Source organism: Eschrichtius robustus, chromosome 18, assembly GCF_028021215.1.
Source record: "Eschrichtius robustus isolate mEscRob2 chromosome 18, mEscRob2.pri, whole genome shotgun sequence".
Taxonomy (NCBI): Eukaryota; Metazoa; Chordata; class Mammalia; order Artiodactyla; family Eschrichtiidae; genus Eschrichtius; species Eschrichtius robustus.
In genome coordinates, this window is record NC_090841.1 from 6,803,690 (window position 1) to 6,830,402 (window position 26,713).

Sequence of the window (26,713 nt, forward strand, 5' to 3'; positions counted from 1 at the left end):
TGTGGGAGGGTGTGAACACTGGGAGGTGAAGATCACTGCTGGCAGAGGACATCTTGGAGGCGGGCTACTACAGTCTACTCTCTGGCTTCGAATGCATTATGACCCTCCCACATGCAGAAAACACTCACTCATTGATGGCCCCCCAAAGTCTCATCCTTTATAGCATCAGCTCAACTTCCAGTATGTCATCATGTGAATCAGGTCCAGGGGTGAATGAAGCTACTGAGGTATAGCTGAGTACAGCTCCTTGAGTACAGTTCCTCTTGAACCCAAACCTGTGCTCTAAAGAGATACATTTTCCCCTCCACCTATCCGATAGATAGCGGTGGGGCAAGCAAAGGATAACTTCAATACAGTCTCTTAAAAAAGAGGCAGCAGGGCACATGGGACTAATTTGTACTACCATTTGGGAATGATTTCTCGTGGCTCTTGGCTCCATCCTCTGCCCTCTTAGTCCTCCTTTTCGGTAAAATGTTTGCATCTTAGAGGTTTTCTCAGCCTACTTCCTGCACGTAGAAGTTTGAATATCTAAAGACCTTCTTTAACTTAGTATTGTCTCTCAACTATTTCAGTCTAAGCTGGCAGTTTTTCTGTTAATATAATTCTCTTAAAAATTTATGTCTCCTATGAATATTGTTGGATTCACTCCATTAGACAAACACCACAGTTATTTTAAGTTGGTCTCACTTAAAATAAGACTTTATCTTGAGCTTCTTCTGAGGGACAACCACCTAAAGCTTCTTCGAAGCATTGAACTTAACGATAACTTCAGGCATTGCCTTAGATCTTTCTGAAGTCTTACCAAAGGATTTTACCGTCATCACTTGACAGTGTTTTTCTGACAGTGGTCTAGATATGATCTTTGCCAGAAGCCATTTCTTGATTTTAGTATTGTTTACCATTTGGAGAGGCTGGGAATTTTCAATGAGTTGTAGCTTCTTAATGTTTAACAGCTACTTTATATTAGCATCTTTAGCTTACCCTTCTGCTCTTCCATTTTACCAGAATAGTAAGAAGAAGCTGGGTAGCATCTTCATCACTCTACCTGGAAATCTCCTTAGCTGGAGTCCTAAATTCTTTAGATACAATTTCTACATTCCATGTCACAGCAGGTAACATTGTTGATAAACTTTCTGCCACCTGTTAACAAGGGTTCACTTCCCATCGGTTCCCTCACTTTATTTTTATTCTGTCCTCATTTTCTTTCTTTCTTTTTTTTTTTTAATACATCTGTATTGGCATATAATTGCTTCACAATACTGTTAGTTTCTGTTGTACCCCAAAGTGAATCACCCATATGCATACATGTGTCCCCATATCCCCTCCCTCCTGAGCCTCCCTCCCATCCTCCCTATCCTACCCCTCTAGGTCATCGCAAAGCACCGAGCTGACCTCCCTGTGCTATGCTGCTGCTTCCCACTAGCTAACTATTTTACGTTCGGTAGTGTATATATGTCGATGCTACTCTCACTTCGCCCCAGCTTCCCCCTCCCACCCCGTGTCCTCAAGTGCATTCTCTATGTCTACATCTTTATTTCTGCTCTGCAACCAGGTTCATAAATGCCTTTTTTTTTTTTTTTAGATTCCATATATATGCATTAGCATACTGTATTTGTTTTTCTCTTTTTGACTTACTTCACTCTGTATGACAGATTCTAGGTCCATCCACCTCACTACAAATAACTCAATTTCGTTTCTTTTTATGGCTGAGTAATATTCCATTGTATATATGTGCCACATCTTCTTTATCCATTCATCTGTCGATGGATATTTAGGTTGGTTCCATGTCCTGGCTATTGTAAATAGTGCTGCAGTGAACACTGTGGTACATGTATCTTTTCGAATTATGGTTTTCTCAGGGTATATGCCCAGTAGTGGTATTGCTGGGTCATATGGTAGTTCTATTTTTAGTATTTTAAGGAACCTCCATACTGTTCTCCGTAGTGGCTGTATCAATTTACATTCCCACCAACAGTGCAAGAGGGTTCCCTTTTCTCCACACCCTCTCCAACATTTATTGTTTCTAGATTTTTTGATAAAAGCCATTCTGACTGGCATGTGGTAATACGTCATTGTAGTTTTGATTTGCATTTCTCTGATCATTAGTGATGTTGAGCATCTTTTCATGTGCCTCTTGGCCATCTGTATGTCTTCCTTGGTGAAATGTCTGTTTGGGTCTTCTACCCATTTTTTAATTGGATTGTTTGGGTTTTTTTGATATTGTGCTCCATGAGCTGTTTGTATATTTTGGAGATTAATCCTTTGACTGCTGTTTCATTTGCAAATATTTTCTCCCATTCTGAGAGTTGTCTTTTTCTCTTGTTTATGGTTTCCTTTGCTGTGCAAAAGCTTTTAAGTTTGATTTGGTCCCATTTGTTTATTTTCATTACTCTAGAAAGTGGGTCAAAAAAGATGATGTTGCTGCGATTTATGTCAAAGAGTGTTCTTCCTATGTTTTCCTCTAAGAGTTTTATAGCGTCTTGTCTTACATTTAGGTCTTTAATCCATTTGGAGTTTATTTTTGTGTATGGTGTTAGGGATTGTTCTAATTTCATTCTTTTACATGTAGCTGTCCAGTGTTCCCAGCACCACTTAATGAAGAGGCTGTCTTTTCTCCATTGTATGTTCTTGCCTCCTTTGTCGTAAATTAGGTGACTGTATGTGTGTGGGTTTATCTCTGGGCATTCTATCCTGTTCCATTGATCTATATTTCTGTTTTTGTTCCAGTACCATACTGTCTTGATCACTGTAGCTTTGTGGTGTAGTTTGAAGTCAGGGAGCCTGATTCCTCCAACTCTGTTTTTCTTTCTCAAGATTGCTTTGGCTATTTGGGGTCTTTTGTGTTTCCGTACGAATTGTAAAATTTTTTGCTCTAATTCTGTAAAGAATGCCATTGGTACTTTGATAGGGATTGCATTGAATCTGTAGATTGCTTTGGGTAGTAGAGTCATTTTCACAGTGTTGGTTCTTCCAGTCCAAGAACATGGTATATCTCTCCATCTGTTTGTATCATCTTTAATTTCTTTCATCAGTGTCTTATAGTTTTCTGCATACAGGTCTTTTGTCTCCTTAGGTAGGTTTATCCCTAGATATTTTATCCATTTTGTTGCAATAGTAAATGGGAGTGTTTCCTTAATTTCTCTTTCAGATTTTTCATCATTAGTGTATAGGAATGCAAGAAATTTCTATGCATTAATTTTGTTTCCTGCAACTTTACCAAACTCATTGATTAGCTCTAGTAGTTTTCTGGTAGCATCTTTAGGATTCTCTATGTATAGTATCATGTCATCTGCAAACAGTGACAGTTTTACTTCTTCTTTTCCGATTTGGATTTCTTTTATTTCTTTTTCTTCTCTGATTGCTGTGGCTAAAACTTCCAAAACTATGTTGAATTATAGTGGTGAGGGTGAGCAACCTTGTCTTGTTCCTCATCTTAGAGGAAATGGTTTCAGTTTTTCACCATTGAGAACGATGTTGGCTGTGGGTTTGTCATATATGGCCTTTATTATGTTGAGGTAGGTTCCCTCTATGCCTACTTTCTCGAGAGTTTTTTATCATAAATGTGTGTTGAGTTTGTCAAAAGCTTTTTCTGCATCTACTGAGATTATCATATGGTTTTTATCCTTCAGTTTGTTAATATGGTGTATCACATTGCTTGACTTTCGTATATTGAAGAATCCTTGCATTCCTGGAATAAACCCCACTTGGTTATGGTGTATGATACTTTTATTGTGCTGTTGGATTCTCTTTGCTAGTATTTTCTTGATGATTTTTGCATCTCTGTTCATCAGAGATATTGGCCTATAGTTTTGTTTTTTTGTGACATCTTTGTCTGTTTTTGGTATCAGGGTGATGGTGGCCTCGTGGAATGCGTTTGGGAATGTTCCTCCCTCTGCTGTATTTTGGAAGAGTTTGAGAAGGATAGGTTTTAGCTCTTCTCTAAATATTTGATAGAATTTGCCTGTGCAGCCATCTGGTCCTGGGCTTTTGTTTGTTGGAAGATTTTTAATCACAGTCTGAATTTCAGTGCTTGTGATTGTTCTGTTTATATTTTCTATTTCTTCCTGGTTCAGTCTCGGAACATTGTGCTTTTCTAATAATTTGTCCATTTCTTCCAGGTTGTCCATTTTATTGGCATATAGTTGCTTGTAGTAATCTCTCATGGTCCTTTGTATTTCTGCAGTGTCAATTGTCACTTCTCCTTTTCCATTTCTAATTCTGTTGATGTGAAGCTTCTCCCTTTTTTTCTTGATGAGTCTGGCTAATGGTTTATCAATTTTGTTTATCTTCTCAAAGAACCAGCTTTTAGTTTTATTGATCTTTGCTATAGTTTCCTTCATTTCTTTTTCATTTGTTTCTGATCTAATCTTTATGATTTCTTTCCTTCTGCTAACTTTGGGTTTTTTTGTTCTTCTTTCTCTAATTGCTTTAGGTGAAAGGTTAGGTTGTTTATTTGAGATTTTTCTTGTTTCCTGAGGTTGGATTGTTTTGCTAATAACTTCCCTCTTAGAACTGCTTTTGCCCATCCCATAGGTTTTGGGTCATCGTGTTTTCATTGTCATTTGTTTCTAAGTATTTTTTGATTTCCTCTTTGATTTCTTCAGTGATCTCTTGGTTATTTAGTCATGTATTGTTTAGCCTCCATGTGTTTGTACTTTTTACAGTTTTTTTCCTGTAATTGATATCTAGTCTCATACAGTTGTGGTCGGAAAAGATACTTGGTACAATTTCAATTTTCTTAAATATCTTGTGATCCAAGATATAGGCTATCCTGGAGAATGTTCCATGAGCACTTGAGAAGAAAGTGTATTCTGTTGTTTTTGGATGGAATGTCCTATAAATATCAATTAAGTCCATCTTGTTTAATGTGTCATTTAAAGCTTGTGTTTCCTTATTTATTTTCATTTTGGACGATCTGTCCATTGGTGAAAGTGGGGTGTTAAAAGTCCCCTACTATTATTGTGTTACTGTCGATTTCCCCTTTTATGGCTGCTAGCATTTGCCTTATGTATTGGGGTGCTCCTCTGTTAGGTAAACAATATTTACAATTGTTATATCTTCATCTTGGATTGATCCCTTGATCATTATGTAGTGTCCTTCTTTGTCTCTTGTAATAGTCTTTATTTTAAAGTCTATTTTGTCTGATATGAGAATTGCTACTCCAGCTTTCTTTTGATTTCCATTTGCATGGAATTACTTTTTACATCCCCTCACTTTCAGTCCGTATGTGTCCCTATGTCTGAAGTGGGTTGTAGACAGCATATGTACAGGTCTTGTTTTTGTGTCCATTTAGCCAGTCTGTGTCTTTTGGTTGGAGCATTTAATCCATTTACATTTAAGGTAATTATCGATATGTATGTTCCTATTACCATTTTCTTAATTGTTTTGGGGTTGTTATTGTAGGTCTTTTCCTCCTCTTGTGTTTCCTGCCTAGAGAAGTTCCTTTAGCATTTGTTGTAAAGCTGGTTTGGTGTTGCTGAATCCTGTTAACTTTTGCTTGTCTGTAATGGTTTTAATTTCTCCGTTGAATTTGAATGAGGTCCTTGCTGGGTAGAGTAATCTTGGTTGTAGGTTTTTCCCTTTCATCAGTTTAAATATGTCCTCCCACTCCCTTCTGGCTTGCAGAGTTTCTGCTGAAAGATCAGCTGTTTACCTTATGGGGATTCCCTTGTATGTTATTTGTTGCTTTTCCGTTGGTGCTTTCAGTATTTTTTCTTTGTATTTAATTTTTGATAGTTTGATTAATATGTGTCTCTGAGAGTTTCTTTTTGGTTTTATCCTGAATGGTACTCTCTGTGCTTCCTGGACTTGATTGATTATTTCCTTTCCCATCTTAGGGAAGTTTTCGACTATAATCTCTTCAAATGTTTTCTCAGACCCTTTTGTTTTCTCTTCTTCTTCTGGAACCTCTGTAATTCAAATGCTGGTGTGTTTAATGTTGTCCCAGAGGTCTCTGAGTCTGTCCTCAATTCTTTTCTCTTTATTCTGCTCCCTGGCAGTTATTTCCACCATTTTACCTTCCAGCTCACTTATCCATTCTTCTGCCTCAGTTATTCTGCTATTGATTCCTTCTAGAGTATTTTTAATTTCAGTAATTGTGCTAGTCATCACTGTTTGCTCTTTAGTTCTTCTAGATCCTTGTTAAATGTTTCTTGTATTTTCTCCATTCTGTTTCCAAGATTTTGGATCATCTTTACTATCATTACGCTGAATTCTTTTTCAGGTAGGTTGCCTATTTCATCTTCATTTATTTGGTCTTGTAGGTTTTTACCTTGCTCCTTCGTCTGTAACAAAGTTTTTTTTGTTTCTTTTTTTGTCGTTTTTTTTTTGTTTAATGGATGGTGCTATATTCCAGTCTTACTGGTTGTTTGGCCTGAGACGTCCAGCAGTGGAGTTTGCAGGCAGTTGGATAGAGCTGGGTCTTGATGCTGAGATGTGGACCTCTGGGAGGCCTCAGTCCGATTGATATTCCCTGGGGTCTGAGGTTCTCTGTTAGTCCAGCGGTTTGGACTCAGAGCTCCCACCACAGGAGCTCAGGTCCAACCTCTGGCCTGGGAACCAAGATCCTACAAGCTTCGTGGCGTGTTAAAAAAAAAAAGGAAGAAAGAAAGAAAAAAAGGAGCAGTATGATATGAAAGAATAAAAAACAAAATAAAATTAGAAAGAAAAAAAATATATCAGGAAAAATAAAACTATTTGAAACAACTTCAACAAGGTAAAATAAAACCACAACAGAAAAAAGAAAAAAAAAAGGGAGGGTGGGGAAAAAGCCAAAGGGAGAGATCACTGGTCACTGGGGGTTCCTCCCGTCCCCTTAGGTGTCCGTGGTCCCCCCCGGTGCCTGGTAGGTGCCCTAGTTGTGAGGAGACGCGAATTCTGTGTCCTCCTAGTACGCCATCTTGACTCCCCATTTACATTTTTAAAGTCTTTATTTTACTGCCTCAGATGTCAAGAATGTTAGACAATGATGGATGGACCTTTATCAATACAGTATTGAACCATAAAGCACTGTAATCTGATTCTAGTTGATTGAGATATTCTAGCATTACAAAGTCATATTTAAAGGAGAATCAATACAAAAGGAAAAATGGTGAGAATAAATACAGCTTTTCATGTTTCCTCTAAATGTGAAGATTTGCATTCTTCAAAGGATTCATCTTTCAAAAGAAAAACAGTATTACTCTGAAAGAGCAACACATCTTTTAAGCACTTAATAGCAGCAAAATCTCTTTTGTTGTTCACACAGGAATTTGTATCTTTTTTTTTGGCAAAATCTTGACAGAATACAGAGCCTCGATAAAAATAAAAGAAGTGAGCCCACTTAAGCTCCTTTGCATGGGATTTGAATATTTGATCCTAGAGGCTTTTTGTTAAAATATTCATTAATTTTTGAAGTTATTTAATTTCCCCATTATGGTCATATTCACTTGGAAGGGTCTTTGATCTGCCGTACAGAACATTTCTTCCATCTGCCGGTTAGAAGGGGTTTTTGTGGAGGACTCACAACGACAGACCAAGTCCTCTATCTGTTACAGTCCCTTTGGAAGTTGAAGATACTGATAGAGATTGGGAAAGTCACCATTGCTCCAGCTCAGTGTAAGCCTGTTACTGAACTGAAGACAAGATTTATTCTTTTTAAAAAAAGTTTTGTTTTAATATAACAGCTGTATTGACACAATTCATATACTAGATAGAATTCACCCTTTTAAAGGATACAGTTCAGTGGTTTTTAGTCTATTCACACAATTGTGCAACCATCACCACTATCAATTTTAGAACATTTTCATAGAAACCCTATGCTGTTATCAGGCCCTCCCCATTTCCTCAAACTCCAGCCCCTGGCAACCACTAACCTACTTTCTGTCTCTATAGATTTGCCTATTCTGGACATTTCATATAATTGAATCATACAATGTGCAGCCTTTTGTGTCTGGCTTCTTTCACTTGCCTTAATATTTTCAAGTTTCATCCATATTGTAACGTGTATCAGTAGTTCAGTTCTTTTCATAGCTGAAAAATATTGCAGTGTATTGACCTTCCACATCTTGTTTATCCATTCATCAGTTGATGCACATTTGTATTGTTTCCACCTTGTGTCTCTTATGAATAATGCCAGTTTCTCTCTCTCTCTTTCCCCCTCCGCCCACCCCCAGTCTTTTTTTCCTTTGTTGTTTTTACTAGGGGGGCGTCCTCTCTAATCTGCTTGTATTACGTTGATAATGTTCTTCCAGAGAGCTTCAGCTCAGCATCGTCTGGGGTGGGGCCTCCCCATGGCAGTGGTTGCTTTATAGGATTTCAGGACCCTGGGCTTCAGTAGGGTTTGAATTAACCCCTTTGCTGTCCCCAGAGATGCCGTGGGTGTTTTTCTCTATAACCCTGAGATGAGGATTTCTGACAGAGGCACAGGCGGCAGCAGAGACATTTCAGGGTCCTGCTGAGCCATCTCCTCTTAGGAGTGTAGACCTCAGCGCTCACATAACGGCTTTTTGTTTTTGGTCTTGTTTTCCCCCTAATGACTGCTTTTTCATGAGTGACCACCCAGTGGGCCTGCGTATAGGACAAGGTAGTCTTTCCCCTGAACCAAGGATCAGTCACAACTCCATTCCAAGACGTACACATAGGTCCAGGCGAAGATACGTGACCTGAGGCCCACTCCAATCCCATAATCCTGTTCCTAAAAGCCAATTGATTACTGACGCTTCCAACTTAGGTCGGGGAAGTCTGTGTAACAGACGTTCTGTAGGACTCGTTAATGCAGTGCAAAGCCCCACGGCTCAAAGCACCAGCTAACCAGCCAGCAGCAGCTTGCAGTGCGTGCTTGCTGTCAGTCAGCAGAGCTAGTTAATAAGCAAGGCAAGAAGAAAGACTCCCTGTGATGGTGGCCACTGTCTCAGTATCCTGATCACAGCATCTATTGTTGTGGCCACCCTGAAGAGGTAGTGATACCGACCGGGGTCCTTGGCCTTCCGCGATCAATAGAAATTGACTAGAGCCCAGACAAGAAATTCAGGCAGGGCTTTATCGGGGCCCCTGCTGCAGCAGGGGGGCGCGAGAACAAGCAACAGGTTTCCTTGCTCGCTCCCTGAAGAGGGGCGAGCTGGTTCCTTACATGGGGTGAGAGTAGGGGTGTGTCAGGCCGGAGGGGTGGCTTAGGTGTTTTGCCCACCCCTTAGGTGGTGTCGAGTGCAGGGGGGCATGCGCAGTCCCCTGCTTTTGCTCCCCACACCCTGTTTTTGCTCCCAGCTCTTCAGAAGTGGCAGTTGGGTTTTTTGGGTCTTTCTGTATCTTCTTGTCTATGATTTGCCCCAAGTGCACATGCACGCAGTTATTTTTAGTCCCTTATCGTTTCTTTGTATTCTGTTACTCGAGGAATGTGTGTCCAGGTGCAAGCCCTGCAGCAAAGGGCCCCAGGTCCCAGCCTGTCTCAGTAGGAGGGACCCCCACCCCCAATTTGTTTTGGATGTCAAGACTGATGATGCCATACAGAAAGCAAGAGGGTATGAAGAAGTTCATTACTCACATAATTGAGGTCTCTGGGGAGAGATCGGCAGGCCTCTCAAACATGCCTGACATGGCTTGAGAGAGCCAGGAAAGGACACTGGCTCAGCTCTTTTTTACTGTTGTTAGAGGTTAGAGGTGGGACGGGGCAGGGTTCAGTGGAAGTGGTAGGAGCCTGCGTAGTTTGAATCTCCTCCCAGCAGCAAAGGACGGAACACTGGGCTTAAGTTCTTACCAGCTTTCTCAGATGTGGGGCAGAGGGGCGTGGGGAGTACAGAAGGGGGTGCAGCGTTTGAAAGTTGACAGCTGTGGTCAATCAAACATTGAAAAAATAGAGTCTGACCCTTTATTACAGTTCCTGAGTATTTTATTCTTTTTGTTACTATAGTAAGTGAAATTTTCTTAACTTCATTTTTGAGTTATTCATTGCAAGTGTATAGAAATACAATTGATTTTCATGTATTGAATCATGTATTAGTTCTAATAGTTTTTTAGTAGATTTTATAGGATTTTTTTTTAACATACAAGATCGTGTCATCTACACTTAGAGAAAGTTTTGCTTTTTGTTTCCCATCTGTGTGCCTTTTATTTTATTTCCTTGCCCAATTGCCTTGGCTAGAACCTTCCATAAAATGTTGAATAGAAGTGGTGAGAGCAGACATCCTTGTCTTGTTCCTGATTTGGGGGGGAAGCATTCAGTCTGTTTTTCTTGAGTATGATGTTAGCTGTGGGTTTTTCCTAGATGCCCTTATTAGGTTGAGATCATTTTCATTTTTTCCTAGTTTGTTAGGTGTTTTATCATGAAGTGCTGTTGGAATTTGTCAAGTGATTTTTCTGCATCTTTTGAGATAATTGTGTGGGTTTTTAAAAAATTCTATTAATGCAAGTACATTGACTGATTTCCATGTTAAACCAGTCTTTCATTTTGGGGATAAATCTCACTTGGTCATGGCATATAATCCTTTTTATAGGTGGCTGGTTTCAGTTTGCTGTAAATTTTGGTGAGAATTTTGCATCTACAATAGATATCAGTCTGTAGTTTTCTTTTCTCATGATATTTTTGTCTGGTTTTGGTATCAAGGTAATATTGACCTCACAGAATGAGTTTGGAAGTGTTCTCTTCACCCCTCCCCCCATTTTTGGATAATTTGTGAAGAATTGGTATAAATTTTTCTTTAAATGTCTGATATGATTCACTAGCGAAGACATTTGGGCCTGGACTTTTCTTTCTGGGAAGTTTTTGAATTATGAATTCAATCTTTTTGTTATAGGTGTATTTTCTGTTTCTTCTTGAGTAAGTTTTCAGACTTTGTGTCTTTCTGGAACTTTTCAGTCTCACTAGATTATCTAATTTGTTGAGATATAGTTGTTCATTAATATTTCCTTATAATTATTTTTATTTCTGAAGAATGAGTTGTGATGTCCCCTCTTCCATTCCTAATTTAAAAATTTGTCTTCCCTTTCTCTTGTTTAGTCTAGCTAGAGGTTTGTCAACTTTGTTGATCTTTCTAAGAACCAACTTTGGACTTCATTGATTCTCTCTATTGTTTTTCTGTTCAGTTTCATTTATTTCCATTGTCTTATTTATTATTTCCTGCTTTCTTCTTGATTTAGGTTTAGTTTGCTCTTTTCTTTCTTCAGTGTCTTTAGGTGGAAGATTGCTTTATTGATTTGACATCTTTCTCCTTTTTTAATGTAGGCATTTATAGATATAACTTTCCTTCTAAGTACTGCTTTAGTTGCTTCCCATAAGCAACAAAAATTTGAAAAAAAGGAAAAGAAACCCCAGGAGATTAATATTGGGACAATACTATTAACTAGACTACAGAACTTACTCTGATTTCACTCATTTTTACATGCACTCCTGTGTGTGTGTGTGTGTGTGTGTGTGTGTGTGTTTGTACATGTATATTTAGTTCTATGAAATTTTATCATGTGTTTAGATTTGTGTTAACACCACTTAAATCCATGTAACATTTCACTTCTGGAGAGAGTTACAGCTTGTACTTAGAAACTAGTTCAGTCCTGTGCAACCCAAGCATGGAAGTAAATCCTGGATAACCCTTGGAAGGCTAAAGTCAACTTGACTAGGCTGAACAGGCTTGATCTCAGGCATCTACAGAGAAAGGGGTCTACAGAGCTGAGTCAACCATAGTCCTCTGAGAAGGGATAGGGAGTATCAGGGAATCACAGGTGACATGTTTAAGGAGACAGGCAGGATTCAAAAATGGGCAGAAATCCAGGGAGCAGGCATTTGCCGAATGTAGTTGACGGTAGTACAACCACAAGGATCTTAATCGATTGTCAAAATGGAGGTGAATTTTTTATGGCTTTTCTTTCCAGTTACTGTACATAATGAATGTGAATGGGTAGGACTAGCTCAGAGGAGCAGAGCTGTGATGGGCAATTTTGATTTCAAATATACAGTACAGTCAATAGCAAATGTGTTCCAAAACCAGGTACAAGAAAAATGGCGTCATTACTTTCTTACAGAGTCTAATCTCCTATATATTCACATCTTGATGCTACTCGATTATGTCACCAGCACCTGTCTCTGCCAAGGTATTGCTGGTCCCTAATTCTGCTATTAAAGGTCAGGGAGGGTAAGTTGGACAATGGTGGATTGGCAATGACCATAAACTGTCTCAACAATGAAAGTACTGAATCTGTGTGTATTGCAGGGCTGAACGTTTGTTGGAACGTTAGATGAAAAAACAGAAACGAGCAAAAAACAGAAAAAAAACAGGAAAGGAATGCACTTGTATCATTTCAATCTTTTAAAATTTAATGATGCTTATTTTATAGCCTAATATTTAGTTTGTCCTGAAGAAGGTTCTGTGTACACTTGAGAAGCATGTATATTCTGCTGCTGTTGGATGGAGTGTTTTATAGATGTCTGTAGGTCTTGTTGGTTTATAGTGTTTGTCTTCTATTGCCTTGTTGATCTTCTGCTTAGTTGTTCCATTATTGAAAGTGGGGTATTAAAGTCTCCAAATATTATTTTGAATTGTTTATTTCTTCTGTCAGCTCTGTAAGCTTTTACTTTGTGTATTTTGGGACCCTGTTTTAGATGTATATATATTTACAGCTGCTATATCTGCCTGATTTACTGACTTTTGATCATGATAAAAATATCCCTCTTTATCTCTTTCTTGTTTTAAAATGTGTTTTTTCTGCCATCAATATAGCCACTCCAGCTTTCTGGTGGTTGTTCTTTGCATGATATGTCTTTTCCCATCCTTTTGCTTTTAAACTAATTGTATGTTTGAATCTAAAATGTCTGTCCAGCAGACAGCATATGTTTCAGTCTTGTTTTTCATCCAGTCTGTCAGTCTCTGCCTTATGACTGGATTGGTTGATACATTCACGTTTAATGTTACTGTTGATATAGTTGGATTTGCATGTGCTATTTTGCTATTTGTTTTCTGTCTGCCTCATGTCTTTTTTGTTTCTCTACTCATTACTGCTTTCTCTTGCGCTGAGTGAGTATTTTCTAAGGTAGCATTTTAATTCCTTTAGTGATTTTTTTCACTATATTTTTTTGAGTTATCTTCTTACTGATTGCTCTAGGGCTTACTATATCATCTTAAGTTATCAGAATCTACTTAATATTTATACTAATGTCAGTGAGATACAGAAATGTTACTCCTATTCAGCTCTATTCCATCTTTCTCCTTTTTACATCTATGTCTGTTACAAACCCAGTAATACATGTTTTTAGTTATTACTTCATATAACCTTATGTCTTTTAGAGAAGCAGAGAACAATAATTCTAAGGCATTGACATGACATTTACTTTCTGATACAAAGGGGCCAATATTACTCATTAAACAGTGATTATTTCTTCTTTGTCCTAGTTGAACATTTTTTTCCAAGTGTTAGCACAGACCTGAGTTGGGAATATTTGCAGCACCAGCTCCCTGTCCCCTCTTCCCTTTGCACTCACCTGATTCCTCCCCTTCCTAGTCCTGACCTAGAAGTCAGGAAACCATAGTTGTACAGATTCCGCCGTCACCTGGACATATGAGTGACCGTGGACTCACTCTCAGGGGAGCTGCTGCTAGAGGAAAGGGCACTGAAGGCCCAGCCTGGCATCTGTTGGTTCTTGATGTATTTCCACACATAGATGCTTTCTAATAGGTAGACTCTTCATTGATTTTTAGACCTTGAATTTTTTTTTACAAATAGCCCATTTTAATTTTAATCTGCAGCCTGGTGGAGCTTTCAGTAGATAATGAAGAGTTGCCTGACCGTAGTGTAAGAACAAGCACTCACAGTAAATATGGCTGCAGTGAAAGTTGTTAAATGGCTTGACTAGGACAATTATACAGAATAGCAGGACGCTAGGCCCTTTTTCCTTTTAAATGTCATATTAAAGAGCATTTGTGGGCTTCCCTGGTGGCACAGTGGTTAAGAATCCACCTGCCAATGCAGGGGACATGGGTTCGAGCCCTGGTCCATGAAGATCCCACATGCCGCAGAGCAACTAAGCCCATGCACCACAACGCCCATGCGCCACAACTACTGAGCCTGCGCTCTAGAGCCCACGAGCCACAACTACTGAGCCCATGCACCACAACTAATGCAGCCCGCGTGCCTAGAGCCCGTGCTCCGCAACAAGAGAAGCCACCGCGATGAGAAGCCCACACACTGCAACGAAAAGTAGCCCCCGCTCACCGCAACTAGAGAAAGCCCGCGTGCAGCAACGAAGACCCACCGCAGCCAAAAATAAATAAATAAAATAAATGAATTTATTAAAAAACGAGCATTTGTGTGTTGATAATGTTCTGGTTCTATCTGGTATTGAGAGAATTCTCATAGGGTTGGGATGATCCTCACAGTAGCTATGCATGGAGCCCGGCTCAGACACAGGAGTGCTGAGATCATGCATTTATAATAATGTTTTATTATTTCAAATTAGCTGGCTTTGCACATATCTGGGAACTAATTTTGAAGTTTAGACTAACATAAAAAGAGATAATGGAAAAAGGAGAGAATGAAACCTAGCCTCAGTTTAAGCACCTATCAAGTTCTGTGTTACAAGCAGTAGTACTTACACTAACACTTCCAGGCTAGTTTTATCAACCCTGTTTCTTCCACGGGAGGAAACTGTGGTTCTTAGTGTTAGGTCAAGCGCCTGAGGTTACACAGTAGTAATTGGTAGAGACTAGATTTCAGCCAGCTACACAGTTTGTGCTCTTTCACCTCGTTCCTACCACCACTAAATGACTCTTTGTCTGTGTTTCTATGACTTATTACATAACAGTTTATAATTGCTGATGGGTGTTTGGCCACAAGGGTTCTTCACCCATCGTATGTCAGAAGCAAGGTGTATCTCAGCTTCACAATTCTAGGGTGACCTGCAACAGTATGTGTCCTCATTCCATTCAGCCCCCTAAGCACTTTATACCTTTCTTTATGGCCATATAATAGGGTGAGTTGTCTGTTCTGGTCTCGTCTGCCTGCTGTCTCTCCTCCTCTTAGCACCTGGCCCACAGTGAGGGCCCTTTCTCATAAAGATGCCTTTGTGAATGTGTTGAATCAGACCGTGCAAGAGTAATTGTGGTCTGTTCATGCTGGAGCTGGGTTAATATTCACAGTCTGTGTCTTCTCTATCTTGCTATCAACTGAGATTTTTTTTCTGGTTTGGGTTCATTTTAGCAGATTTAAAGAAACCTTCCAGTTCAAATGCTGCAAAATCCAACCTACCCAAATCTGGACTTCGTCCTCCCGGCTACTCGCGTCTCCCGGCGGCCAAGCTGGCGGCCTTTGGCTTCGTCCGGAGCTCCAGCGTGACCTCGGTGTCCAGCACCCAGCCAGCGGACAGCGCCCAGCCCGAGCCCGGCCGGCTGGCCAACCGTAAGTGGGGCGGGCGGGTGGGCGGGCTTGCGTCCCAGACAGGCAGGACCAGCAGAGGGCGAATCAGCGTGTGGGTGCAACAAGGTTGCATTTTCTTCGCGTGTAAACTAAGAATTTGGGTTGACTACCTTAATCTACCATTGTTGGGACTTTAAAAATAATCTGCTGAAGAAAAATAAAAGCCTCTTTGGCACTACCATTTTCCAAATTATGGGGAGTTAATGTGCCAGAAAAAGACATGAAATCTTAGTGGAAAAATCATTTTAGTCACCTGTGATTACCCATCATGCCTTCATATTGGCGGAGCACTTGATTTCTAAAAGTTAATTAAACGATGTTAAAAATAGGGAAACCCAGCGGAGCTTCTTCTAGTCTGTGCCCAGGAAGGTCCCTGTTAGCTGAGATGGTGTCACTCCAGGCCTGGTTCCTGACACTGATGTTGTAAGCTGCATTTTAAAGTATGAATTAACAGCGTCCGAGCAGGTCACACCAGCTGATGTCCCTAAAGAAGACCCAAGGCTGCCCCATTTGGCTGAGCCTTTGAGGACCAAACCCCATCTAACCTCATCGACTTCAAAGTCATTGTTACTGGATCTGAAGCCATGACACCTCAGATGTTGGGTAGTAAGAATTTGCCAGGGAAATCCAAGCGGTTTTCATGTGGAAAGCTGTTTTGAAGGGATTATAGTAGTTGAATCAAGTTGGAATAAGAGATGGAGACAGAGTGAAAGATGGGGAGGGGGAAAGGGAAGAGGAAGAGAGATTGAGAATGAGACTGATTTTGTATTATTTTTTCAATTTCCTCTCTCCAAGCTTGTTTTTTCCCTATCCTTTCTCGGCTTTATAGAGCTCATGGGTGGAACATTTGTACCTCTGTAGTTCTAAATTTTAGTCTACCTGGTTATTCCTAAAAGTAATGCATCTCGACGTGTTTGTAAGCATTTCTGAGAGGTTCTTGGTTCACTTGATTTCCTGAAGGTGCTGTGTCTCAGACCTACTTTCATATGGGAATCATTTTAGAAACCCCACTGGAATTAGGGATTGCATCATGGCACAGTGCCAGTCTCAAATTTGCAAATGCATAACTCTTATTTTTCGATACGTGTGTGCATGTTAAGAGTCTGAAGGTTTTGAAATAGAGGAGTGACGATTTGTCATCATTTTTAGGAGTGAAATTCTCAGTGGCATGTTTCTGTTTTAGATGGAGCATGAATGATAAAAAATCTCATATGGTATGTATCTTTCCAAGGAAGGAGTTAAGATTTTGATTTCTTAAAAAAAATTAACCTCAAGGTGACCTGAGGCATGTCCCCGTGGCAGCCACTTTTTCAAGAGGAGAGCTGACAGGTGTGGACGGAATAATTCCAGGTGTACTTAGGGCATTTCTTCTCACCTGTGCTTCAAAGCATACTAGCTAGGGACCCCCTGAGCAACCGGAGATAAGAGCTGTTATGTGCCAGAGAAAATAACTCCTAGTTTAAAGATTTCATAGTAAAAGAAATATTTACTGTATTCAGAACTGTTTTCTGTTTCTAAAATGCAATATGTTAGAATCGATCTGTAATTATTTGCCACCTAACTATATATAAAATTTGTCCTTCACCAGTAAATTACAGAAAAACTTCACCCATATTTGAATTGATGTCTTAGTGCCGTTAACCATTATGCTTATGCTTGTTACCAGATTTAAGGTCAAGAAAACTTCTGTTCCTGTTCTTTAGCAAAGAAATGATGCTTTGATGACAAGGATTAAGTAAAACACGAAGCTCTTGGAAGAGCTGAAAGTCCTTAGACAAATCCTAGGAGCAAATGCTGCCAGTTTAGCTCATGGAAACAGCTAACATGATATCAGAGTTGGTTCCTTTTTTGTTCCTTGGCTTGTCTTTCTTTAGACACTACTTAGGGTTCATTTTAGGAATATTACTATAAAAAGGGATTGCACCACAGTAAGTAGATGCCTCAAAATCTGAAACATGATTACAACGAGGAACTATTTGCAAATGTGCGACTCATGATTTTAGATACTCAAGTGCCTATAAATAGTCTGACAGCGTCCATGTGACTGTGAATGCTGTATGGGGGACACTTTTAAGTGATTCATTTTGAACCTACTAGTGTTTTGTGGGCTACCTTGGCTTAGCTGCGACTTTTCTGTGCTGTTTTCCTGGGTCCTGCTGGGCAAGTGACGCTGACTGTAGAGGGGGGGCCTGGGAGCCCCCTGAGTGCGGGTCTCAGCTGTTCCATTTGGAGTCTGCCCTCCACCCCGGGCTCAGGCTCTGCACCGTTCATTCAACCCCGCTGGGCAAGGGCTTCCCAAGGCGTGTGCCCTGCTGTGTTTTCTGACCTTTTCCACGAGGCTTTGGCAAATGGGGCCGACACAGGGAAAGGAATCGTCTGAGGTCCTTAGAGCCTGAGGGTATTTTACCATCCTGCCCACCCCTGCATTTTATAGCTGAGCAAGCTGAGATCAGAATGACCTGCTCCCATCCTGGGATGGTATTCCTCTTCCTCTGTTTCGTTCTCAAAGCTGCCATGTATGGTAAAGACACACCCATGATGTGAAGTCATTTCTTTCTATTAGTGGAGCAAATCTTAGAGTTGAGTTGCCTTGAGAGGCCCCTCAGGCCCAACCCAGCTGTCCCTGCCCCACCCCTTCCCAGGTGTGTACTCGCTTCAGGTGATGGGGAACCTTCCATCATGTGAAGAAGCCAGCTGTTTGGCGAGCAGCTTGCATGGTGAGGCCGTGCTCCTTGTGGGTTCAGGCTGCCTCCCTGTAATTTCTTGCTAGCAGCTCAGTTTCTCTGGATTAACACGCAACCTTTACCCTCATTGTGCCACAGGAGATCACCCTCCTTTCAGTCCTGTACAGGTTCATCACGTGGAGATTATGAGGTTGGCCCATTTCGAACCTCAAACAAAACTTCAAATGACATTAGGTCGTGACCCACAGCTTTTTTTAAGATTGAAGGTGAACAGGAAAAAAGTAATTCTCTACCTTAAAACTTAAATTTAAGCTTAAAATCACAGTATTTGAGCAGGTCTGACACAGTATGTAGCTCATCATTTTAAGAATTCTCCAATATGCTTCAGGCAATAGAAATTTGGAGAAAAACAATTACAGTGTAATTTAGTGTTGGTAACAAACTATAACCCGAAGTATACCTAGCTGTCAAATTTACCAGCAGTTAGGTTTATAGACTTGATTTTTCTGGTGGGTAAGGAGGTATAATTTAAAGTTAAAACCTTTGCGGGTGTGTGTGTTGGGGAAGGGGAAATAGGAAGACCTAGGGTTTCATGAATTAATCATTAGTGAAAATAGCTCATTTCACACAAGGATAGAATAATTTATGGGGAGGATCATCTCTCATTGTGGATTCTGAATAACACCTAACCTACTGGTGCTCAAGAAACAGAAAATATCCATCAGAAAATAACATGAAGAAGGTGGCCTTTGCAGCTGTCCTTTCCAGTTTCTCCTCCTCTTTTTCTCTCTGCAATATTCTCATGTTTTCTTTGTGCAGTGAGCTGAGACCAGAAATCATGAGAAAGAGTTTGAAAGGAGAAATAAAAAAGAAATCCGAAGGATTTTCTGTTGTTTTCTTGTTCTGGTGCAGGGAAGTAGTAGAATGTTTAGAGATGTAGGGATAGAGCTGGATGTGGACAGAGAGACTGACATTGGTATAAATAATCATGATGCATGGATATATGTGCCGACAGCCTTCTAAATGAGTTGGGGCGGAGGCTTCATTTCTGATTAGGGTGATCAGGGAGTTTCTCAGAGGGGGTTGTGAGCTGGGCAGTATTTGGGGAGGTGGAGGTGGGCTCTATCTAGGAGATCCTTTGGGAGAAGCTGTTGGTACATCCAGAAAACCTCCGGAAGCTAAGGGGTTGCCATTTCTGATGCAGCCTGCTGGTTCATCATGGTGGGGTCTGTCTCCTTGGTGCTGAAGTCCAGTGTTTGAGCTCGCCAGGGTCTGTCCTCAGAATGCATCTATCCCAATGCTGCCATCTTCCCCTTGGTGCCCTTGTCCACAGTTTCAGCTCTTAGCACTTCGGACGCGGTACCAAATCCATATCTCCAGCCCCAACTTCTCTCCAGAACTTCTCATCTACATTTCAAATGACCTGTCAGATATCTCCAGCTGGGTGACTCAAGTCACCTCAAACTAAACGTTTCCCCCAAAATGAATCTTCCGTTATCTTTTCCAAACTGACGCTGCCTCTCAAAGTTGCTCTATGATGTAGTGGCATCTATGATCTCCTGTCTACTGAGGCTGGAAATTTTAAAATCAGCCGTAACCGCTTACCTTTTTTTTTTTTCTTTTTTGCCTTCCTTTGTATTCAGTGATCAAATCTGATCAGTTCTTTCCTACATTTACTCTATCCTCTTTCTTTTCTCCTCATCATCTTTGTTTAAATCTATGTCACCTGAACTATTCCCAGTCCATCCTCACTCTCTAATCCACAAGGCACGTGGCCCTAGACAGTTTTCTTTTGAGCCTGTTGTGAACGCTCCATGTGTCCCTGTGCTCACTTCCACTGCTTTCCAGAAGTTCCAGGTCCTCCGTGACTTGCTTAGCCCCCTTCTCACCTTTCCCTCACCTGATCCCCTGACATACACCCTCAACCAGACAACCAGAGCCGTTCACATTTTTCTCTGAGGGCTTTGTGCTTTCCTGCCTTTGGGTCTTGGTTTAAACTATTCATTTCTAGAATGCTCTCCCCTCCCACAGATCTCTCTGTGGATTCAGTCATTTTCAGTGCGATTCAAATACCATTTCCTCTAAGAAGCCTTCCTTCATCTGTGAACCTGAAGTGGTCCTTTCTCCTAGGAACTCCCACTGCCCCTTGCTTGTGTCACTTTTGTGGCTTATCACATACCATCTTGGTATAGTTGTTTGTTTTTATGTCCTGTCTCCCCTTTGGATTGTCAGCTCTTTGAGGATACAGGGTATGTCTCTTAATAATTTTAGTATACCTCACACTACCTAGCATGGGCTTTCCACTAGTAGAATTTGAAGAGAAATTCTCTCCCAGCGGAAAGATTTTCTCTTATGTGAGGGTATAGAACAAGAGAGACTTTTGAGAGAGAACATTGGGCAACTTTCAGAAGTATTTTGTACCAGGAACACATTTTCAGTCTATTAGGACTTTCACAGGTCTTGATAGTTGAAGTTCCATCACTGTGGTTCTCACACTTTTCTAAATTATCTCAGTTATCTCTAAAATGTTGCTTCCATTGACTGTAGTGTACCCATTGATAATTTATACAACTCAAAGCATGGAAAAGATAATAGGTCATTTGTAGTATAATTATATTCAGAGCTAAATCGCTATGTGGACTGACCTACTAGTCTCACAGATGTCTAAGGTCTTACATATCTCCTTACATGTAATTAGCCATTTTAGAAGAATTAGGCTAAAACCCAACTGTTGAGGCTTTTCATGAGAGAATTTCAAAGTTTCCAATTAGTTTCCAGTTAGACATCTCAATTTAGAGAGACTGGATATTCTCATTAAATTCTAGAGTTTTAGTTCTTATTGTCATACTTAAAATAAATAGGTAGGTGTTCTTTTAATTACTGAATAAAATTTGGGTTCTGGAGATAATGATCTGAAGTGGAAATCACTAACCATTTTGGAAGTTAGTCAGTGAAAGTAAAGGTTAATATGAAAGCTTTTTGCAGTGCTCATTTCAGCGTTTATGCTTATGAACACTATAGAGTTCTTCTACGTGCATGACATGTTTGATTTTCTGTAACTGACATGCATTCTAAATAAGATAAGAGGGCTTCCCTGGTGGCGCAGTGGTTAGGAATCCATCTGCCAACGCAGGAGACATGGGTTCCGGCCCTGGTCCGGGAGGATCCCACATGCTGGGGAGCAACTAAGCCCGTGCGCCACAACTAATGAAGCCCGCGTGCCTAGAGCCCGTGCTCCACAACAAGAGAAGCCGCAGCAATGAGAAGCCCGGGCACCGCAGCGAAGAGTAGCCCCCGCGTGCAGCAACGAAGACCCAACACAGCCAACAATAAATAAATAAAAATAAATAAATGAGAGTCGACAAGAAGCATTATTAATAACTCCTACTGAAACAGCCATCAACCTGTCTCATGTTCCATTGGCGAAGAGGGAGTCATTTTTTATTCATGGAAAAAGGAGCTGAACAGGACCTGTGAGGTTAAATTTCAGAGAAGCTATTGCCTATTTGAGATTGAGCCTTATCGATGTCCTTGTACATTCCTTTTCAAAACACTCGGGCAACGATCACATCTACCCAGAGATGAGATTAGAGCGTAAATGTGTTTTGTTTTGTTTTGAAGAAACTGACCATTAATGGTTGAAAGTAAGATAAACTGAAATTGGGGTGATAATGGTTTTATATGTAGTAAACGTAATGTCTGATTGAACTGCCTCGTTTGGGGGGTTTGTGTTGTTTTGTGAAGATCGGGTTGTCCACTTGCCCTTCCCCAGTCCTGCAGGCTTGCAGCATCTGTTACGGGGTGAGCATGGAACTCAGTGCTGGGGCCAGGGCACCCTGTGAAGTTAGTGTCGGTGGGGAGGCGGGGTATCCAAGTGCATCCTGCAGGGAGCTGTGAGGGGGCTGTGGCTGGAGACGGCACAGCGTTGGGGAGGGGTTAGGGCAGGAGGAACCCGAAGGACGGAGCACCTGCCCGTCCTGACCCCATGCCCCTCAAGTCCCCTTGGGCTCTCTCAGCCCTACTGCGTTATATCTGCAGATCTAATTATTCCACTCTGCTTCTAGGTAATGACAGATGTTCTGGATTTGCTGTAAAATAATCCAGCAAAGAAAAGGACAAAACAAAACTGGAGGGGCGGCAGTATAGATAAGAAAAGTTAGGCAAAATTTTGATAATCCTTGAAGCTGGATGATGGAATTCTGAGGGTTCATTGCACTATTTACTTCCCGGTTTTTTTGGTTTTTTTTTTTTTTTTTTTTTTGTATGTTTGAAAATTTCCATTTTCATTTAACCTTCCGTGGAAGAAGGTTAAAATCCCATCTTCTCTCTGTATTGGTTTTCCTTTCTTAAGAGTCAGTATATTCTTGTCCTGCCCCTAGGTTCTTCAGAACTATTTTTTTTTTTTTTTTTTTTTTTTTACATTCCAAGCATAGCTCGGGGAGATCAGCACTGAACCTAGAGGGGTGGGATGGGGAGGGTGGGAGGGAGACGCAAGAGGGAGGAGATATGGGGATATATGTATATGTATAGCTGATTGACCTTGTTGTAAAGCAGAAACTAACACGCCATTGTAAAGCAATCACACTCCAATAAAGATGTTAAAAAATATAAATAAATAAAATAAAGTGACATCCATAAAAAAAAAAAAAAGAGTCAATATAGCATAGTGGTGAAGAATGTGGTCTCTGGAAGTGCACTGCTGGGTTTGCGTCCTGCCTCTGCCACTAGCTAGTTCTGTGACCTTGGGCAAGTCACTTACTCTCTCTGTGCCTCTACTTTCTCATTGTAAAATAATAATAATATTACTACTAATAAATAATGTCAAAAGCCACTGTAGGATTGATGAGAACATTAAATGGAATTAATGTATGCAAACAAGGCCTTGCACAATAATAATAATAATGTTCCAGTGGCTGTTTCCATCCATTTCCCACATGCAGAAAGTTCTCTGTTGGGAGGGATTTAAAAGCTCAGATGGAAAAATGCCGTGGTGGATTAACCATGTCTGGTTCGGGGTGAGGAAACGTATTGATAACGTCAAGGTCAGGGAGTCGACGTTCACTCCATTTCACGGTTGTTATCATGAACTCTCTCATGTACGGTGAATGCCTTTCTGAGCGTTAAACTAAAACATGTATCATTCATGAAACCGTAAGGTGGCAGTTCTAGAAGTTAATCTCTTGATTTTCATGGGTGTCTCTTACTTTTGGGCTATAAGCTTGTGGTTGTTTGGATATTTATAAAACATAGGCAGGGAAAGTCATGTTTTGATCTCTTTATCTAAAAGGGCTCTGCCATGCCCTTAGCATGTTATCATTTAAGAGAATACATTCAGTTGGGTTCCCTTTAAATGAAACGTATTTATGCAAGGTGACTAATACATAGCACATTAATCTAAGCTGATGGCTTTTAAAACCTCTGCTCAAAATAGAAACTGAGAGTTGGCTCTGATTTTTATTTCTGTGCCTCTAATGTCTGCAGGAAAAAACGGGAACATTTGATTTTGCAGTGTGAAAAGGGCTTCACACAGCTTCTCATTTTGCTAGAGTCTAATTTCCATTGTACTAGGGTTTTACTCTGTCGGATATCTCAACCCGATCTGGGTTGGTGGGGAAGAGAGAATAGTGAGAACAAAAACCAAAATAAGCTCCTGGTTTTCTCTGGAAATGAGGAAGTCAGACACATGCCACTGGTGGATTTAAATACCTATTTCCCCGGTATATGTAATTAGGTAATTTAAAGTATTCTTTATAAGGAAAAAAACAGAATCATTTTCACTGAATCTTGCTGTTAATTTTCCCAGTGATTCCCACACATTCAATTCTTTCTTTTTTTCCTTTCTTTGCTTCCTTCATACACTCACATCAGAATGAGTTCTTCTGGGTGTTATTTGATGTTGCCTGTAAGTGAAAATATTTTCTTTATTGCTTAAGTAACACCTAGTTTATCCATTTTGAATCAGATATGTGAGCAAAACTGTTAGAAATCACATTGCCCTTCAAAAGGTTAATAGTGCCGTATTCTTGCATGTTTTAGCATATTCAAGATATTTTATGAAGAAAGGGTACTTTGAACTATGAACTAAGATAAGAAATATGCCACACTTGCATGCATAATATGTAATAAAATCAGCATTTATGGTAATAGAATAATCTTTGGGAAAGTCAGTTAACCTCAGTGGACTCAGATTTTTATTATAAAAGTTGGAAGGTATCGAATTAAATGAATTGACCCCTTTTGGCTCTCCAGAGCTGGGATCTTGTGGCTGAATCCTATAAATGTATGGAATCATTTATGGTTCTTAAGTGGTGAATAATCAGAATCGTATTTGAGAAACATTAATATGGTAATGTAAGTTAATTAGTTTGGAGAAGAGAGACAGAGAGTGAGAGGTCTTAGTTCTGCCAAAATTAGGGATTCTTCCCGTCTTGGCCTGACCTTATTTTGTTATTTTTCTCCTGTCATATGAGATGGACATTTCAGGACACTAACAGACAGAGAACAGCTCAAAGGTTTTACTGCCCTGATTTTCTCCTATAAAATACAGAGGTATGAGGTTCTTAGAAGTCACCTTCTTGCTCCGGCCCTTTGCCTAATGCTGGGCATCTTGGATTATTGGTCCAGCCTCAGAACAGAGACAGGGAGGTCCATGACTTCCAGACTCATATTCACTTCTCCCGGGAACTTGGCCAACAGTACATGCTTTCTTGTATCGCTGTAGTACGCACAGTCTGTCATCTGGGAAGGTTCATAGAGATCCTTGCAGTGTCTTCCTTAAGGCAGCAGATGGGGCAGCACAGATCAATAATTCCTTTTGCTTTTGATGAGAAAGAAAATCAATTAATGGTGATGTCAGAGGGTTCTTTGGCTCCCATAACAGGCAGCAACTGGGAGGCGAGGGTTGGTGGGAGCCTGAAGTAGGTGTCAGCAGTGGGCACGGAAAGAAAGGACCAGATGGAAAAGTGTCAGAACCGAGAGGGCAAGAGCGCCTGAGAGGGTGGGGTGACAGGAAGGGTGAGGGGACCACCCACAGAACTGGGGGCTCAGGAGGAGGAGTGGGTGTGTGGGGCTCTGGTCTGTTGAGTTCCAGAAAAGCATTCATATGAATACATCCGGCAGCTTTATGGAGATGCTGGACTGAAACGAAGGAGAGCAGCCATGGAAAATAGGTGGGGCCGTGACTGACATCACTGGGGGAGTGCACGTAGGATGGGATGGGAAGAGGGATGAGGACAGATTCTGCAGGATGTGTCCATCTAGGTGGGGAGCAGGGCAGACACAACTAGAGAAGGCGTGGTCAGCGAGGGGGGTGGGGAACCTCTGGAAAGCCCAGGGAGGAGAGAGATTCGTGGAGAGGAGGTGGGTAGTCAACGCCATCTGTGCTGTGGAGGCGGACTTTCCATACTGAGAAAGGTGGGTCTGCTGACTTAACGATTAGGAGGTCACTGGTCACTTTGAAGATAGTTTGAATAAACTGCATGAAGGCAGAAATCAGGTTACAAGAGGGTAAGGAAGGTGAAGGTAGAGAACATAGATTAATGTTAAGAATTTGGTGGAGGAAAGGGAAAGGGAAATGGGTGGTAGCTTAGCAGAGGAGCAGGGAAAGTTGTTTTGTGTTTGTGTTTGGTTCGCCTTTTTTTTTAGCACGCGTAAGAATGCTTCTAATCTGAGAGGAGGTATCCAGTAGTGAAGGAGAGATGAAGACGAAGATAAGATGAAAGCAAGTGCGGGTAATAGATGGAGCCGTTCCTGGAGCTCGTAGGAGGAGTGATGTCAGATACAAGTGGAAAGGGTACCAGGAAGGAAGGGATGAAGGGTGAATGTAGAGATACGCTGGAGAGAAGGAAAAGAGGTTCAGAGAGCTCACATTAGGAGCCTCATTTGTCCTGGATAATTAAAAAGTAGGGCTTTTGCAAAGAGCACACAGGATGGAGTTGGGATTTCATAAAGTAGAAAGGCACGTGATGGTTACCTGGAGCAAAACAATGGGTCATAAGAGGTGACGGAGAACTGGAGAGCTGCATGAAGGCCAGCTTGAGGTTGGAGAGCATGACTTTATACGGGAGACAGTCGACCCCATTTTAGGACTGTCCCCGGTGATGTGAGGGTCCCACTGTCTCCTCTCTTGTCCCTGTCGTACTGTAAGTTAGAGCAATTCAAATCTCAGAGTGAATAATGTCTCTTGGGAGCTTTGAATCGGCTGATATTTAAATACAACTCCATCGAAGCAGAGGTGCTGGTTGAAGGGGGAGGAGAGAGCCCTGAGCCCTCTCTGCCTTTCCCCTTGCCTGTTCCGTCCCGCTGTACCAACCCCTAAGAAATCCATGGAACACAATTGGAAATCACTGGTTTTTGTGGCAAGTATGTCTAGTTGGCTCAAGAATTGGAGACAGAATTCACTACTGTGGACAAAAGGGTAAAATTCCCTTCTAAAATATAAAGTCCTAATTACCGTTGCCAAGAAAGGCAGTTCCTACTTGCTGGTTTGTAATAGGGTCCCGTGTGTCTCTAGAGCATCACTGCCTAGTAGAACGTTCTGGGATGATGATGTGCTTCGTATCTGTGCTCCTGGAAAAGTAACCACTAGTCACATGGGGCTACTGAGCCATTGAGACGGGGCTAGTGTAACTGAGGAACTAACTTCTAAATTTTAT

General features: G+C 40.9%; 1 protein-coding gene across 3 annotated transcripts in view; it reads left to right on the forward strand.

Moving 5' to 3' along the window:
* The window catches only part of MTUS2 (microtubule associated scaffold protein 2), a 325,841-nt gene that overhangs the window by 21,002 nt on the left and 278,126 nt on the right, over window positions 1–26,713 (forward strand). The window contains exon 3 of one of the 3 annotated variants that reach the window (XM_068526669.1): window positions 15,160–15,357. The exons of 1 other annotated variant lie outside the window; for it this stretch is intronic. In XM_068526669.1, the coding sequence (XP_068382770.1) occupies window positions 15,160–15,357 (198 nt within the window). The remainder of the gene's footprint in view (window positions 1–15,159; window positions 15,358–26,713) is intronic. One more of the 3 variants, XM_068526670.1, reaches the window with a different exon arrangement.